Below are 15,042 nucleotides of genomic sequence, written 5' to 3'. Positions count from 1 at the left end.
AATTACTAACGCGCTGTATTCATTTGTCATTTGTTCATTAGTGTCAGACATTTTGACTGATTAAGATTGATTAAGATTACTTAAATGCAATTAAAAGATTCTGTCTCCAAAGAGGATCGGCCGATGGACAAGACAATCGGTCGGAGGTCTGTGACGATCGGTCGGAGGTCTGTGACGATCGGTCAGAGGTGAGTGACGATCGGTCGAAGGTGTAGACTTTGTAACAGAATCTATAAATTTAGTCCTTCGATCGATGGAAGAGACGATTGGCCGATGGTAGAAGACGATCGGTCGAAGGTCAAGAGACGAACGGCCGATGGTTAAGATAAACGGATCTAAGTTATGAAAGACTGTCCTCCAGTTCACTGCTAGACGATCGGTCGATTGTGTATGACTTACGGTCGAGGGTCGGGACGAACGGTCGATGGTCTAAGACAGTCGGCCGAGGGTTGTTCTTACGAATTCTGGGCAGAAAAAGCTAGGGTTTTTGACAAAAACTTCTATTTTGATCGATTTTGACGTTCTAGACTTAAACTAAACCGATAGAAACTTCAGAAAAACACCCTTGAACAATAATAGACCCAAAAACACAAGATTTAAACGTAAAAATCTCAACTTTCGATTAAAAAACCCGTTTAGACCAAAAACCCTAAAATAAAAACAATGAATTCGATTCAAAAACGTTTGGATCAGCAACGTTCAGCTCTGATACCACTTTGTAAGTGCTAATTGGATCTTAGATCAAACGTAGAACCTAGATTAAAGGCGGAAAACAATAACTAGGGTGAATCGAATACGAGTTACACTTTCGGGATCGATCTAACCAACAATATGTTGATACAAACGACGCCTAGATGATTGTATTCGGTTGGGATTTGGTCTGGGACAAGGATCACAGCAATAAACAACGGCTAGAGGGTGTGGGGTGTGTAACCTAAGAATGAAACCCAAAACCCGTATTTATATATAATCACAGTGACCATCGGTCGAAGGTCCCAGACCACCGGCCGAAGGTCCCAGACCACCGGCCGATGGTGATAGTCCCTCGACCGATGGTCTCTACCATCGGTCGATGGTCTGATCAGCCAACCAAACTGCTCGAACCATTTCACGTCATCATATTAAACAATCCAAACACATTGTATTAATGACGTAATCCTCACATGACTGAAATAGACAATACAATACGAATAGAACTCATTACAAAATAGAACTTGGGATTATGCACCAACAGTAATCACATGGACCATCCATGCAATTAAACTTTGTAATTACTAAAATGTTATGTTACATATATAATGTGGGGACTAAACTTGTAGTTCACTCTAATTCCTTCAACATACTTAAAAAAACCTTGCATATTATGAAAACATACTATATATACATGTAATATCCTTCTTTATCCACATATATTTCTCAGTTTGCTTTGTTCCCTGAGAATCGAACCATGATCGAATGGAGAAAATGGACGGTATTAGTAGCAACGATGTGGATACAAGCGTTAAGTGGTACTAATTTCGACTTCCCGTCTTATTCAACTGAACTGAAATCAGTACTAGGAATCACTCAGGTGGAACTCAATTATTTATCAATGGGATCAGATTTTGGTAAATTGTTTGGATGGTGTTCGGGTGTCATGTTATTGTATTTTCCGACTTGGGTTGTTGTTTTCATGGCTGCTTTTCTTGGTTTGTTTGGTTATGGTCTTCAGTGGCTTCTTATTCAAAGACTCATCTCTTTGCCTTATTTCATGGTTAGTTATTTGAATTTCATTTTATTTGATTTTGTGCCCCAAAAACTGATTTTTTCATAAAGGGAACTCACAAACCTTTACGTGATTTTTTTTCCCTCACAAATATATACATATTATTCACCCCCGGACTTAACCCATAATCTCAATTATAGAGATACCTACACCTCGATACCAGTAGGCCGATGACCCTTTGGTCTTCAAAATTTATTTTAGTTGATATTAATTACTAAACCTCAAATACAAAATAGATGTTAGAGATTAAATGTTACGGAGTATATAAATTCATTATTTGGTGGAAATCTGGATATGTAATGCTGTCATTGCCCAACCAACATTCACACTTTGTAAGTCAAAATGTACTTTAATTTGGTGTCCTAATACATAATTCGATAGTTGTTGGGTTCATTTTTAAATGCTGATATTAATTATAGTTTGCTATATATAACTTGTGTGTTAAAGCAAGCAAACCTAATTGTTTGGTAGTTTGGTGACTAGTAGGTGAAAGAAAATATTAAGCAATTTGGTAGATATTTGTCCCTTTGATATAGCTTGCTTATCCGGATCAGTTAATTAATTCCAGCCTTTGGCATTTTGGCCCAAACCTTAAAGTTCACTACTACTACTTTACAAAATTTTTTACTTGCGTAAAAAAGGTAAGGTAATTACTTTGATGATTTGCAATAATTGGTCCACATTTAGGTAACAAAAGGTCAAAAGGTATGAGAGAAACTTGATTATTCTTGCTATAGGTGACAAAAACAGGCGAGCTATGGAACAGGTCAAAATAGGCCTAGGTCATGATGAGTAATTTAATTCTTATACAAGGATTGACCCATACATTTTTTTGTCCATCTTTAAAATAATTTTTTTAACGTTACTATATAAATTTGGTAGATTTTGGTAGCTGTATTACTACAATCATAATCTAAATCTTGATATTGGATGTGGTATCCACTTTGGGTGACTTTCAAACCCGTTTGATCAAAACTTTCACAGTAACCTTTTTTTATATATATATTTTTTTTAAAAGCAAACACACACACACACCCATAAATTTAAACACGAATATATACATGCCCACCCAGGGACTCGAACCTCCAACCAATAGGTTGGAAGGGTCACCTCGATACCACTAGGCCAATGGCCCTTTGGTCCTTTTTTTTGTATCTTTGACCTGTACTATCTTAGCAGCCTTGTTTGTATCCTTGATTCTTTAACTTGAGATAAAACAAAACCCAAATCATACTACTCCGTATAAGTCAAGAGTAAATGGGTCAAAATTGTCACTAAACTTTTAACAAGCTGCCAATGTTTGGAGTTTGGCTCTACTTTAGATTGCAATCAAAATATTTATTCTTTTCTTGGAAAATATTAAACAGAGCAATTACAACCAGTTGATGTGAAACTTGGTCAACCGGTATATTTTATTGCTTACGAGTTAAAAAAGCGATGATTTATACACCGCCAATATTAGTCATACACAATCAATTATGAATTACATTATTGTAATATACAACACAAGCAACTAAACCCAGTTTTTATACCTGACAGGTGTTTATTTTATGTTTGTCAGCTGGTTGCAGTATCACCTGGTTTAACACTGTCTGTTTCGTGTTATGCATCAAAAACTTCACAAACAACTGGCCACTTGCTGTGTCACTTAGTGTTAGTTTCAACGGCCTAACTGCCGCTCTATACAATCTCATCGTCACTAAAATAAGCTCACACGAGAACGTTAACACCACCTCTTACCTTATTCTCAACGCCTTTCTCCCGTTCATCGCATCCATCGCAGCACTGGGCCCCATCCAGTGGCGGAACCAGCATGGGGCAGGGGGGGGCAGATGCCCCCAGTCGATTTGCAATTTTTAGTGTAAAAATTTTGGGTTTTTCGATTTTGCCCCAGTGAAAAAAAAATTTTGCCCCAAAACCTCCGTATTTTGCTCAAAAATCACCATATTTTTCCCAAAAACTTCTATATTTTACCAAAAAAAAATTGATACGCTTTAAAAAAATTTTCGCCCCGGGTGAAACAAATTCCTGTTTTCGCCACTGGCCCCATCCTCCAACAACCTTGCACCCAAATAGACGACACAACAAACAAAAATGACGCACATACGTTTGCGTGTTTGTATATCTTAGCAGCCATAACAGGCGTATATCTTTTTGTCTTACATACATCATCACAGAATATTCTCATTGTTGCACTGCTGTTAGTGGTGCTTCCGTTAACATCACCAAAAATTGTTAACGGTCTCAAGCAGGCCCGCCATATTGACTGGCCAAGTTACGATTTGGTCGTTAACAGTTATGATGAGATGTTGGAAGGCGTTTTTGATAAGGTTATTGAAAAAGATCGATTAGTGGTACTTGGCGAGGAACATAGTGCTAGGTTGATGGTTACTAGATGTGATTTTTGGCTTTATTATGTGGCGTATTTTTGCGGGGGCACGATTGGGCTCGTGTACAGTAATAATCTGGGACAAATATCTCAATCGCTTGGTTATGGGTCCGAAACGGAAGCACTTGTGAGTATATATTCTACGTGCTCGTTTTTTGGTCGTCTTATATCAGCTGTACCAGACTTGGTTAGCTGCTATTACCCGCTCCAAATGAAACAGAGTAAGTTTAAGTTTTATAAGCAAATTTAGGCGCGGGTTTTTACAAAAGCAACCCACAACATTTTCTTTACAAAAATAGTGTCTGTTATTACAGTAGTTTAGAGCCTTGAGTTAAATAATTCTGAAGGTTGTGAGCATTGAACAGAATTAACTTTAGAAAACTTTTGACTCCTATTCGATCGTTTGTCCCATTTGACCCGTTTGAGTTAACCACAACTTCTAAAACCCGTTTCGAAATAATGAAATGCAAATTACGACATCTAATTTTTAGAGGTATTCATTGGTTCGGTTTTGGTTTTCTCGGTTATAAAATTTTGAAAGGCAAAGCCGAAAACCAAAACTGAAACCGAACTCAAATTCAAAACAGAGACCGAACCGAAATTTTGAATTCGAGTTCGGTTCAGTTTTGGTTAAAACAGAAAAACCTGAAATCATAATTTAACCAAAATAATCAATATAAGATATCAATTTTAAATTCAACTATTGATTTAAAAATTACTTTTGATAGTTGAATTCAGTTTTGAATTTGAAATTCGATTAAACCGAATTCCAAAAAGTAAAACGAAACCAAAGCGGAAAATGAATTCAAATTTAAAAACCAAACCAAAACCGAAATTTAACTTCTGTTTGGTTTTTTTTTTCAGTTTTTGGGTTTGAAACTGAATACTGAACACCCCTACTAATTTTTAAGTTTATAACATAATGCAGAAGCGTATGCAACTAGAACCGGATGGCTAGCTCTTTCACTTGTGCCAATGCCAATTGCTTATCTTGTGCTAGTTCTCTCGGGTGGATATAGTGGTCTGAGTGTATCCACAGGGTTGATCGGGATTAGCTCTGGGTTTGTATTCTCATCAGCCGTATCAATTACTTCTGAGCTGTTTGGGTCAAAAAGTTCAGGGATCAATCATAACATCCTGATAACTAACATACCGTTAGGGTCGTTGTTGTATGGCATACTTGGAGGTGTAATCTATGAGCATCACATAGAAAGCTCACAAGAGATGGTTTTTGTAGGAGGATCAAAAGTATGTATGGGTAAAAATTGCTACATTCAGACATTCGGGTTGTGGGGTTGCATTTCTTTGTTAGGTTTATGTTCAAGTTTTCTGCTTTTTGTGAGAACAAAAGCGGCTTATCGAGAATACTATCAGCCAAAAAACTTAATCTCAGATGAGATGACAACGATTATGTGATATATATTTAAATATATACTCTAACTGTGACAATATTTTCGTATTAGGAGATACAAATATCCATTCATAGATAAAATAACGGCAAAAGAAACGAACTTGTTCATGACTATCTCATTGTTGCCATTTTTGCAATGTTTCAAAACTTGTATTGCAACTAAACGCTGAATAACATTGTAACCCGAAAGTAAGCCTACACGAAAACTGTAACTCATGTTGAGGCGGATTCATTGTTCTTCCTGATATATTTCCCGTATCGTTTTGAAATGCCAGCATCTGATGATATGTCCCATAACTGCACAAGTAACAGGGTAACTAATGAGACGATTATATCAAAAATGAAAGAGTATCATAACATGTATAGATAAATAAATTTTTTTCGTTTTTAAAGTGATGCGTACCTCCAAATTTCCTTTGGATCCACCAAGAGCAAGCAAAAACGGACAGTCTTCTGAGAACGACAATGAAAAAATGGCTCCCTAATAAAGTTGAAAAAAATAAAAATAAATAAAGCATGCTTCCGTAAAAGATAGTGCAATATTTTCCAGATAAATAACATGGAAAACATTCAAGAGAAAGAATTTGAAAGTATACAAGACTGCAAATAATAGAAAAGAAACATACAGCTTTGCGATTCTGTGAGGAGATGCACGAAGGTTGGTTATTTGACAAATCCCATAGTTTAACCTGTTATTATCCATATCCATAATAAATAAAAACAAATATATTACAAAGTAATCCAAGAGATGATGTTATACAAGTAAACCATGGGGTGATGGATTATTTATTGAAAAAAAATTATTGTAACAAATGTTAAATTACCATTTTATCTTCAGAACCAGTTGCGATAAGCTGGAAAAAGAACCAATGCAAATAAGGTCAATCATAACTCCATAAAAAAGGTATAAAAGTCAAAGCTATTCGAAAGACTTACATTTGGTACAAGAGGGTTGAAAGAAATAGCACAAACAGCTTTATCATGTGCGTGGAGAGTGAAATTTGGCTTTAATTCTGCTGCCGAATTGGACGTTGCAGTTCTGATATCGAAACCAACAACTGTACCATTCTCAAGACTCACCTGAAAATAGATAACACAGTTAACATGCAATTCTGACCCGTCTGTTTATACATGGGTCAACTTGGATACATTTCATCTCAAACGGCCCAAACAGAATGAAAGAGACCCATAAGTGTATTTTTAATAAAGACAGAATTCAAAATCATGATATTACTACAATAACGTTATGCATTTTCAAATTTTAACAAGTTAGTTACTCATAAAGTTTCTGTAACAAATGATCAAAAAAACCCATCCATCCTGTTAAAACATAAACCAGTCTCAGCTTATCACCCCAAGCCCGCCCATTTAGTCACCCTGAAGCACAAACACTAGCTGAGCCAAAAAAAATCTACACTTTCAGCTTAATGTTAAACGTATAAAATCATAAATTCAAAAATTAATAAATAGATATATATATATATATATATATAATAGAATCATAAAACATAAGTAAAACTGTATGACTAACCACAAACGAGTGTTGGTCATGTGGATTCCAAGCCAAACATTCGACATCAGCACCAACAGACCACTTAAACCCAGAATGTGCAGGAACCCTTCCGTCCCTCTGAAACGTTAACAAACCGTTCAAAACATTTAACTAGCTAAAATATGAATGTTGTTAGTACAAGAAACATTCAATTTAGATAAGATTTAGGAAGACAATCACCATGACTACTGTATGATCAAAGGATCCACTTAGAATAACTTCATGCTCATGATGATTCCATGCAACTGCTTGAACCTAAACAATTATAGAGCCAAAACATCATTAAAATTGTAAGCAGAAAAACCAGTACTTATGTAAAAAAAAAAAAAAAAAAAAAAAAAAAAAATACTACAGAACACAAATAAAGCATGCCTTATCGGTATGATGTTCCATTGTAAGCTTGCATTTGCCAGTTGCAACATCCCAAATTTTCACCAGTTTATCAGCACTCGCACTTGCAAGAATATTTCTGTGTATCAAGGTGAAAAGTGATTTTAGAATCACGAAAACCGCACCGCAAAAATCTAATGTAAAAATAGTTATCGTTCGCATACCTAAAGCCTTTGTTCCAAGCTAGAGATAGTACCGCACCAGTGTGGCTATCTTCTTTGTACTTAACAGATTTCTACACAACCAATATTTGTTTTTTGCAACTATTTTATTATACATATATATACCAAACATTAATTATTCTTATAATTTGAAATTATAGTATTTTTATTAGTTTGAAATATAAAAGAGTAACAAATAAGTACCTCAGTCTTCTTTCCTTTCTTCTTTTTTTTCTTCTTCTCATCATAACCACCTAATATAAGTGATGGTTGGACTTCATCCATCTGAACATAGTTGAAAGTAAACAAGTAAGACGGCTTAAAAAAACGTTCAAATAAACGGATCACAAAAAAAAACTACTTGTTAAAAAGGTCCCAAGTCAAAAGCTCCTTACAACATCAAGATCCCATATTTCAATTGACGGTTCCATTGATCCAACCGCAATAAAATTCCCTGCAAACATACAATTTCAACGAGCTATCACAAACATATGCAAACTATCCATAGTAAAAAAACAAATTTTTTTTTTTTTTTTGAATTTTCTGATGGAAAAAAAAATCTAAAATTTGAAGCTTTTTTTGAAGGATTTAAACATAATTGTTACCTTTTTCTCCACCTTTGATTGGGCAATCAAGCCACGCCGTGCACAAAGGAAATGCAGGAATAAGAATATCATGATGAACATACATGTTTGGTTCACCATCAGGGTCCTCTATTAGCCAAACCTGTTTTACAATGTATATTAGCACATCATAATGCAAAAACAATTAAATAGTCAATATGTTGTTAACGTCACATACATCAAGATAACTCATATCATCCTCATTACGTGTAGATACTACAACCACATCTTCAGATTTGATCATGATGTCTTCAACTTCTTCAGAATCATCGTCATTCTGAATATCAAAAATTAAAGAATTTAAAGGTTGCAACTTTAACCTCAGATTCAGTTGAGAAAAAGAAGTCGAACTAAAGAAATATGCAACTTACGTTTTTATCCTTGAGATAAGGGTCTAACTCATTGCTCGGATAAAATGTGTCCCCGAGCCCCGAACCAAATATGTCAATATCTAAAATAAACAAATTTCAAGGTGCATAATAAGTTAAAGCCATACAAATAGAAGATAACTGTTACATCAGGGATGTTTGAAAATGTGTTTGAACTGATTATTGAACTCCAATAGCAACAATCAGGTTTTAGTGTCTGGATATAAGTGATAATGATTATAATTTATTGATTATTAACGTGAATATAGTAAATTGAAAACGGATATTAAAATTCATAGCTTTAGCCAACTGATTATTAAATTCTGATTTTTCGATTCAATACATTCCAAACAGACATCCAAACCAATGTTGTAAAAGTCAATAGGAGGTTGCTAGCCGTTCGGGACCTTGCAGGTCCTAATCGATCAAGTGGGCACTAGTCAGTCAAATTTTCCTACCGATTTTAACAGATATATCAACTTTAACCGACCAAATCCGACTTTTAACCCCTGTTGACCAGTGACTTTTGACCGACTTGGCTTAGTCAGGTTGGACTACTTCAAAATCCTGACAATTAGGGGACTAATCTGGCCAACTACCGCCAAATAACACGTTAAAACAAACGGTAAAAAGGGATGAAATATACCATCATCCTCATCATCATAATCATCCATGTTTAATTCATCTAAACCATCTGCAATGTCAGGAAAACTGGAACTGCCAGCTTTCTTGATCGAATGCTTACCAAGTGCATTAGCTGCACCCAAAGCCTGTTCAATTTCAGCCTGTTCGATTTCAACGGGCTGTTTCGATGCATCAACACACATATCTTCATCATCACCCTCCTCACTTTCAACATCTAAACTGCAGACACATACACACAAAAACAGATCAAATACTCTAAAAATAATAAAAGTCTACAACTTTTAATGAAATCAAGTATCAAACAACAGAAACTAAACTCAAAACACTAACTTATGTTTAAAAATAAAAAAATAAAAAAAAAATACCCTTTCTCCAATAGGGCTGCTTTCTTTATCTCCTCAATTTCTTCTTTTGAAGGTGGGTCAGCTGCAGTAGGCACAGACTTTGAAGCCCCTTTTGGAACCCATGATATTGCTGATATCATCTTCAATTACAACAAACACATAAAAATATCGTTTTTATGTGAAATTATTATTGAAAGGGCTAATATATGATATAGATACACTATTGAGCTAAAGAAAAGGGGGTTAACATATACCTTGTCTGTCGGCGAGTGGTGGTTATTGAAGGCGGTCGTAGGGGTTTTGGGGGCTGAAGCGAGGGTTTTGTTTAAAGAGGATATGTATGTATGGGAAAGGGGAACTAGTACGGAGTATTTTGTTGTCTCTGAAATTTTGAAAAAAGGTAAGGGTTAAATTAAAAGATTCTAGAAAGTTGAAGGGGGTACTTGGAACTAGTTTATTAATTAGGGGGGTGAACTTCTTGTGTGTTGTTTGTTTATATTTTTGTTTGTAGAGTATGTTTGTAAGAAAATTTAGTAGACTCTAAAGGTTTATACGTTGAATAATGATGATTGTTTATTTTTATGTCAGTAAAATAATTTTATTTTGTCTGCGACATTTAAAAGCATAATTCTAAGTCCGCGAGTTTGCAGACAGAGTAAGATATTATTTTATCGTATTTTTTCGAAAAAATAAACAATCTGTAGTAAAACGTCTGCAGGCGCAGATATAAGACATAATAAGATCTACAAATTAAAAAACAAACAATTGGTCAAAATGAAGGAGAAAAATGAAAGCTTGGGAAGTTAAAGTTAGGGTTGTTTGATTACTTTTCAATTGAAATGTTCAGCGTTGAATGATAATTTGTTCAACATTCATCGCATTTGTGAAACGACCTCAACCCGTTATTCAAAAAATGACCATTTTTCTTTCTTTAAAAAGATAACATCAGGTGCAGCGCACCAAGTGCTAATTGCGGCGCACCTTAAAATTAGTTTTTGACACCTCAAAGTCAGTAGTCATTTCCAAGTTATGGTGCGGCGCACTCCTTTCAATTGTGGCGCTCCACTTGCTGAAACTTCGGTTTCAGTCTCAAAAACCCTTTTTGACCCAATTTCAAATACACATTCAACACTAATATTTAATAAAACATTCATATCAACCCAAAACCTGTTTAAACTTTAACATACATTAAAATATAGCGTCAAAAGTACATAACCAATATTAAACGCCTCTTGTGTCATTGACGGTCCGTTACACAAACTAGTGGTAATGTTGACACAAATTACCAAATCAATTGTTTAAGACACAATAACCCAACCCGATTCCAAGAGCACGATTCCGGGTATTCATCTATCCCTAGCCCGAGTCCAAATATCCATAAACACACCCGCCATGAGCTCAAGCAACTCCTAAGCATCTAGTCTAACAACTAGATATCTTCATGTCATCAAAACAATACCTATAAAATGGTAAACGGTGAGCGGGTAAGCTAATGCTTAGAGAATGTAACGATTATACATACAACGACCCACATATGATCTTATAAGCTACGAGCAATACAAATAGCAAGTATCACCTTAACATCCGCACAACCTATATACAACAATAACAATATACAACACGACTCTTATGGTTAACCATAATCTCCGGTGAACGACCCACGAACGACACTATAGTGAATCTGAAACACTATATCCCCGGGGCGGACATCGACACACGATGTTAAGTGGACCGACAATCGACCATAACCACCATCCTCAATTCTTGTCGACGAACGACATATATAGTGAATCCGACGAACGGTCTAGACACTATATCACCGTGTGGTCTCGACGAACAACGTTATGTGAATCCGATGACGACATATTCACTTAACCACACCCGCATCCCATTATGTAAATTTGACGAACGACCAATTCACATAATCATACTCGAGCCCATCTTATGTACATCCATGTATATAATATAATTAAACTCACCTCGAAGCGCATGCAAGTGATATGTAACATGACCTTCGTCCTCGTATCCGAGCAAGTAATCATCTATGATACACATAGGCATACAAAACACATAAAGCTCATTCGTCCTCGTATACTACAAAATACAGTATTGTGAGTTTCATTTGCTCTCTTTTTAAATGCTTTTGCAATATATATTTTTGGGACTGAGAATACATGCGCTGTTTTTATAAATGTTTGACGAAATAGACACAAGTACTTAAAACTACATTCTATGGTTGGATTATTAAACCGAATATTGCCCCTTCAAGTCTGGTAACCTAAGAATTAGGGAAATGGCCCCTAATTGACGCGAATCCTAAAGGTAGATCTATCGGGCCCAACGAGCCCCATCCAGGGTATTGATGCTTTAGTACTTCGAGGTATTATTTAGTATATTAACTGCGCGCTGTATACTGGGGGATATTCTATGTGCATCTTGTTAAGGTCGGTTACCAGGTGTTCAATCTATATGAATGATTTTTATCTCTATGCAGTTTGCGAAATGCCTGATACAAGATGTGTATTTATGAGAAATGAAAATCTTGTGGTCTATTAAAATGATGGAAATGAATGTTTACGATAAACTAATGAACTCACCAACCTTTTGGTTGACACTTTAAAGTATGTTTATTCTCAGGTATGAAAGAAATCTTCCGCTGTGCATTTGCTCATTTTAGAGATATTACTTGGAGTCATTCATGACATATTTCAAAAGACGTTGCATTCGAGTCGTTGAGTTCATCAAGATTATTATTAAGTCAATTATGGTTGGATACATTATGAAATGGTATGCATGCCATCAACTTTCAATGAAATGAAAGTTTGTCTTTTAAAAACGAATGCAATGTTTGTAAAATGTATCATATAGAGGTCAAGTACCTCGCGATGTAACCAAATATAATGTATTCGTCCAGATGGATTAGGACGGGGCATTTCACACCTAACATGTCCTCCAAAGTCTGAATCATTCGTTCGCTCTGTCCGTCAGTTTGCGGGTGATACGCAGTGCTCATGTCGAGACGAGTTCCCAAGGCTTCTTGCAAAGAACGCCAAAATCTAGAAGCAAAACGGGTATCGCGATCTGAGATAATCGATAAGGGTACACCGTGGCAAGATACAACTTCCTTTATGTATAGCTGCGCCAGTCTTTCCATCGCATCGGTTTCCTTCATGGCTAGGAAGTGAGCAGATTTGGTAAGACGGTCAACAATAACCCAGATGGTATCATAACCTCTTACCGTCTTCGGTAGCTTCGTGATGTAATCCATTGTTATTCCTTCCCACTTGCATTGCGGGATTTAGGGTTGTTGGAGTAATCCAGATGGCTTCTGATGTTCGACTTTGATCTTGGAACAAGTCAAACACTTTCCAACATAAGCTGCAACATCCCTTTTGAGGTTCGGCCACCAATATTGAACCTTGAGGTCTTGGTACATCTTACCAGCTCCTGGATGAATCGAATACCTTGACTTGTGGGCTTCGTCTAGAATAAGGCTCCGTAAATCTCCATATTTAGGCACCCAAATTCTTCCGGTAAAGTATCGGAGTCCAGTCTCCTTGACCTTGATTCGAGAAACGAGAATGTTCAAGTGCTCTTGAGAAATATTCTCCTCCTTGAGAGCTTCCTCGTGGGCTACGCGGATCTGGTTATTGAGATTCGTCTGAATGGTGATGTTCAAGGCACGGACACGAAGAGGTACCGTTCTCTCCTTTCGGCTCAAGGCATCAGCTACAACATTTGCCCTTCCGGGATGATAACGTAGTTCACAATCATAGTCGTTCAATGTCTCGATCCATCGTCGCTGTCTCATATTCAGCTGCTTCTGGTCGAAAATGTGTTGGAGGCTTTTGTGATCGGTGAAGATAGTACTCTTGGTTCCATAAAGATAGTGTCTCCAAAGTTTTAGTGCAAAGACAACGGCTCCAAGTTCAAGATCGTGCGTTGTGTAATTTCGCTCGTGAATCTTCAGTTGTCGAGAGACGTAAGCAATAACCTTCGTTCTTTGCATCAATACGCAACAAAAACCATTTTTCGAGGCATCACAGTACATAACAAAATCATCACTGCCTTTGGAAAGTGATAAGATAGGTGCAGTGGTTAACTTATGCTTCAGGGTTTGAAATGCCGACTCTTGCTCGGCTTCTCAAACAAACTTCTTCCCCTTATGAGTTAATGCAGTCAAAGGACGTGCAATCAGAGAGAAACCTTCAATGAATCTTCGGTAATAACCGGCGAGGCCTAAAAATTGGCGGATATGAGTAGGAGTAGTGGGAGTTTCCCATTTGCTGATAACTTCGATCTTTGCGGGGTCAACTTTGATACCTGTTTGCTCAAAATATGACCCAGAAATTGGACTTCCTTCAACCAAAACTCACACTTGGAGAATTTGGCATAAAGTTGCTCTTGTCTCAAGAGTTCTAGCATGAGTCGAAGATGTTCTTCATGTTCTTCTTTGCTTTTGGAATAGATGAGGATATCATCTATGAAGACTATAACGAACTTGTCCAGGTATGGTTTGCTTACATGATTCATGAGATCCATAAACACGGCAGGTGTGTTGCTTAAACCGAATGGCATCACGAGAAACTCATAATGACCATAATGGGTTCTGAACGCCGTCTTCATCACATCGCTCTCCTTCACCCTCAACTGGTGATATCCTGATCGCAAATAGATCTTAGAGTAAACGCTTGATCCTTGCAGCTGATCAAAAAGATCTTCAATTCTGGGAAGAGGATATCGATTCTTAATCGTCAGCTTGTTCAGTTCACGATAATTGATACACATGCGGAAAGATCCGTCCTTCTTCACAAACAAAACAGGTGCGCCCCAAGGCGATGAACTCGGTTGGATAAATCTACGGTCTAGCAATTCCTGCAGTTTACTCTGCAACTCTTGCAGTTCGGAAGGTGCTAGTCGATAAGGTGCGCGAGCTACGGGTGCAACTCCTGGCACTAGATCGATCTGAAACTCTACTGTTCTTGGCGGTGGTAATCCAGGCAACTCTTCTGGAAAGATGTCGGGAAATTCGTTCACGATTCGTACATCATCAACGCTCTTCTCCTCGGTTTCTAACTTCTTCACATGCGCCAGAATAGCAAAACGTCCCTTCTTCATAACCTTTTGTGCCTTCAAGCAACTAATAAGGTTCAACTTCGGACTACATCTATCTCCGTAAACAATCAGAGGCTCACCATCGTCGCGAGGTATCCGAAGAATCTTCTCACCACAGATAACTTCGGCTCTTACCTTGGACAACCAGTCCATACCGACAATCACATCAAACCTTCCCAACTTGATGGGTATCAATTCAATCTCGAAATCTTCACCAGCTAAGTTTATTATACCTCCTCAGTCAATTTGGTCGACTTTCTCAAGTTTTCCATTGGCTAC

General features: G+C 36.9%; 2 protein-coding genes across 2 annotated transcripts; one reads left to right on the top strand and one right to left on the bottom strand.

Annotated features, from left to right (window-relative positions):
- Positions 1 to 1,447: 1,447 nt before the first annotated feature.
- On the top strand, positions 1,448 to 5,570 carry LOC139888294 (protein NUCLEAR FUSION DEFECTIVE 4-like). The gene is made up of 4 exons (XM_071871311.1): positions 1,448 to 1,753; positions 3,305 to 3,552; positions 3,807 to 4,375; positions 5,083 to 5,570. Exons 1-4 carry the CDS (start codon positions 1,448 to 1,450, stop codon positions 5,568 to 5,570), a joined length of 1,611 nt encoding a protein of 536 aa, XP_071727412.1.
- On the bottom strand, positions 5,549 to 9,985 carry LOC139891440 (uncharacterized). Its single transcript, XM_071874410.1, has 17 exons — positions 9,903 to 9,985; positions 9,670 to 9,788; positions 9,306 to 9,523; positions 8,663 to 8,742; positions 8,470 to 8,568; positions 8,274 to 8,394; positions 8,064 to 8,122; positions 7,873 to 7,953; positions 7,672 to 7,742; positions 7,490 to 7,586; positions 7,298 to 7,372; positions 7,097 to 7,195; positions 6,502 to 6,645; positions 6,390 to 6,419; positions 6,192 to 6,254; positions 5,969 to 6,046; positions 5,549 to 5,862 (listed from the first exon to the last, which is right to left on the bottom strand). Exons 2-17 carry the CDS (start codon positions 9,786 to 9,788, stop codon positions 5,779 to 5,781), a joined length of 1,518 nt encoding a protein of 505 aa, XP_071730511.1. The 5' UTR covers positions 9,903 to 9,985; the 3' UTR covers positions 5,549 to 5,778.
- Between the last annotated feature and the right edge of the window lie 5,057 nt (positions 9,986 to 15,042).

The sequence above is a fragment of the Rutidosis leptorrhynchoides genome, chromosome 2, assembly GCF_046630445.1.
Source record: "Rutidosis leptorrhynchoides isolate AG116_Rl617_1_P2 chromosome 2, CSIRO_AGI_Rlap_v1, whole genome shotgun sequence".
Taxonomy (NCBI): domain Eukaryota; kingdom Viridiplantae; phylum Streptophyta; class Magnoliopsida; order Asterales; family Asteraceae; genus Rutidosis; species Rutidosis leptorrhynchoides.
This window is presented reverse-complemented; position numbering and strand designations above follow the sequence as displayed.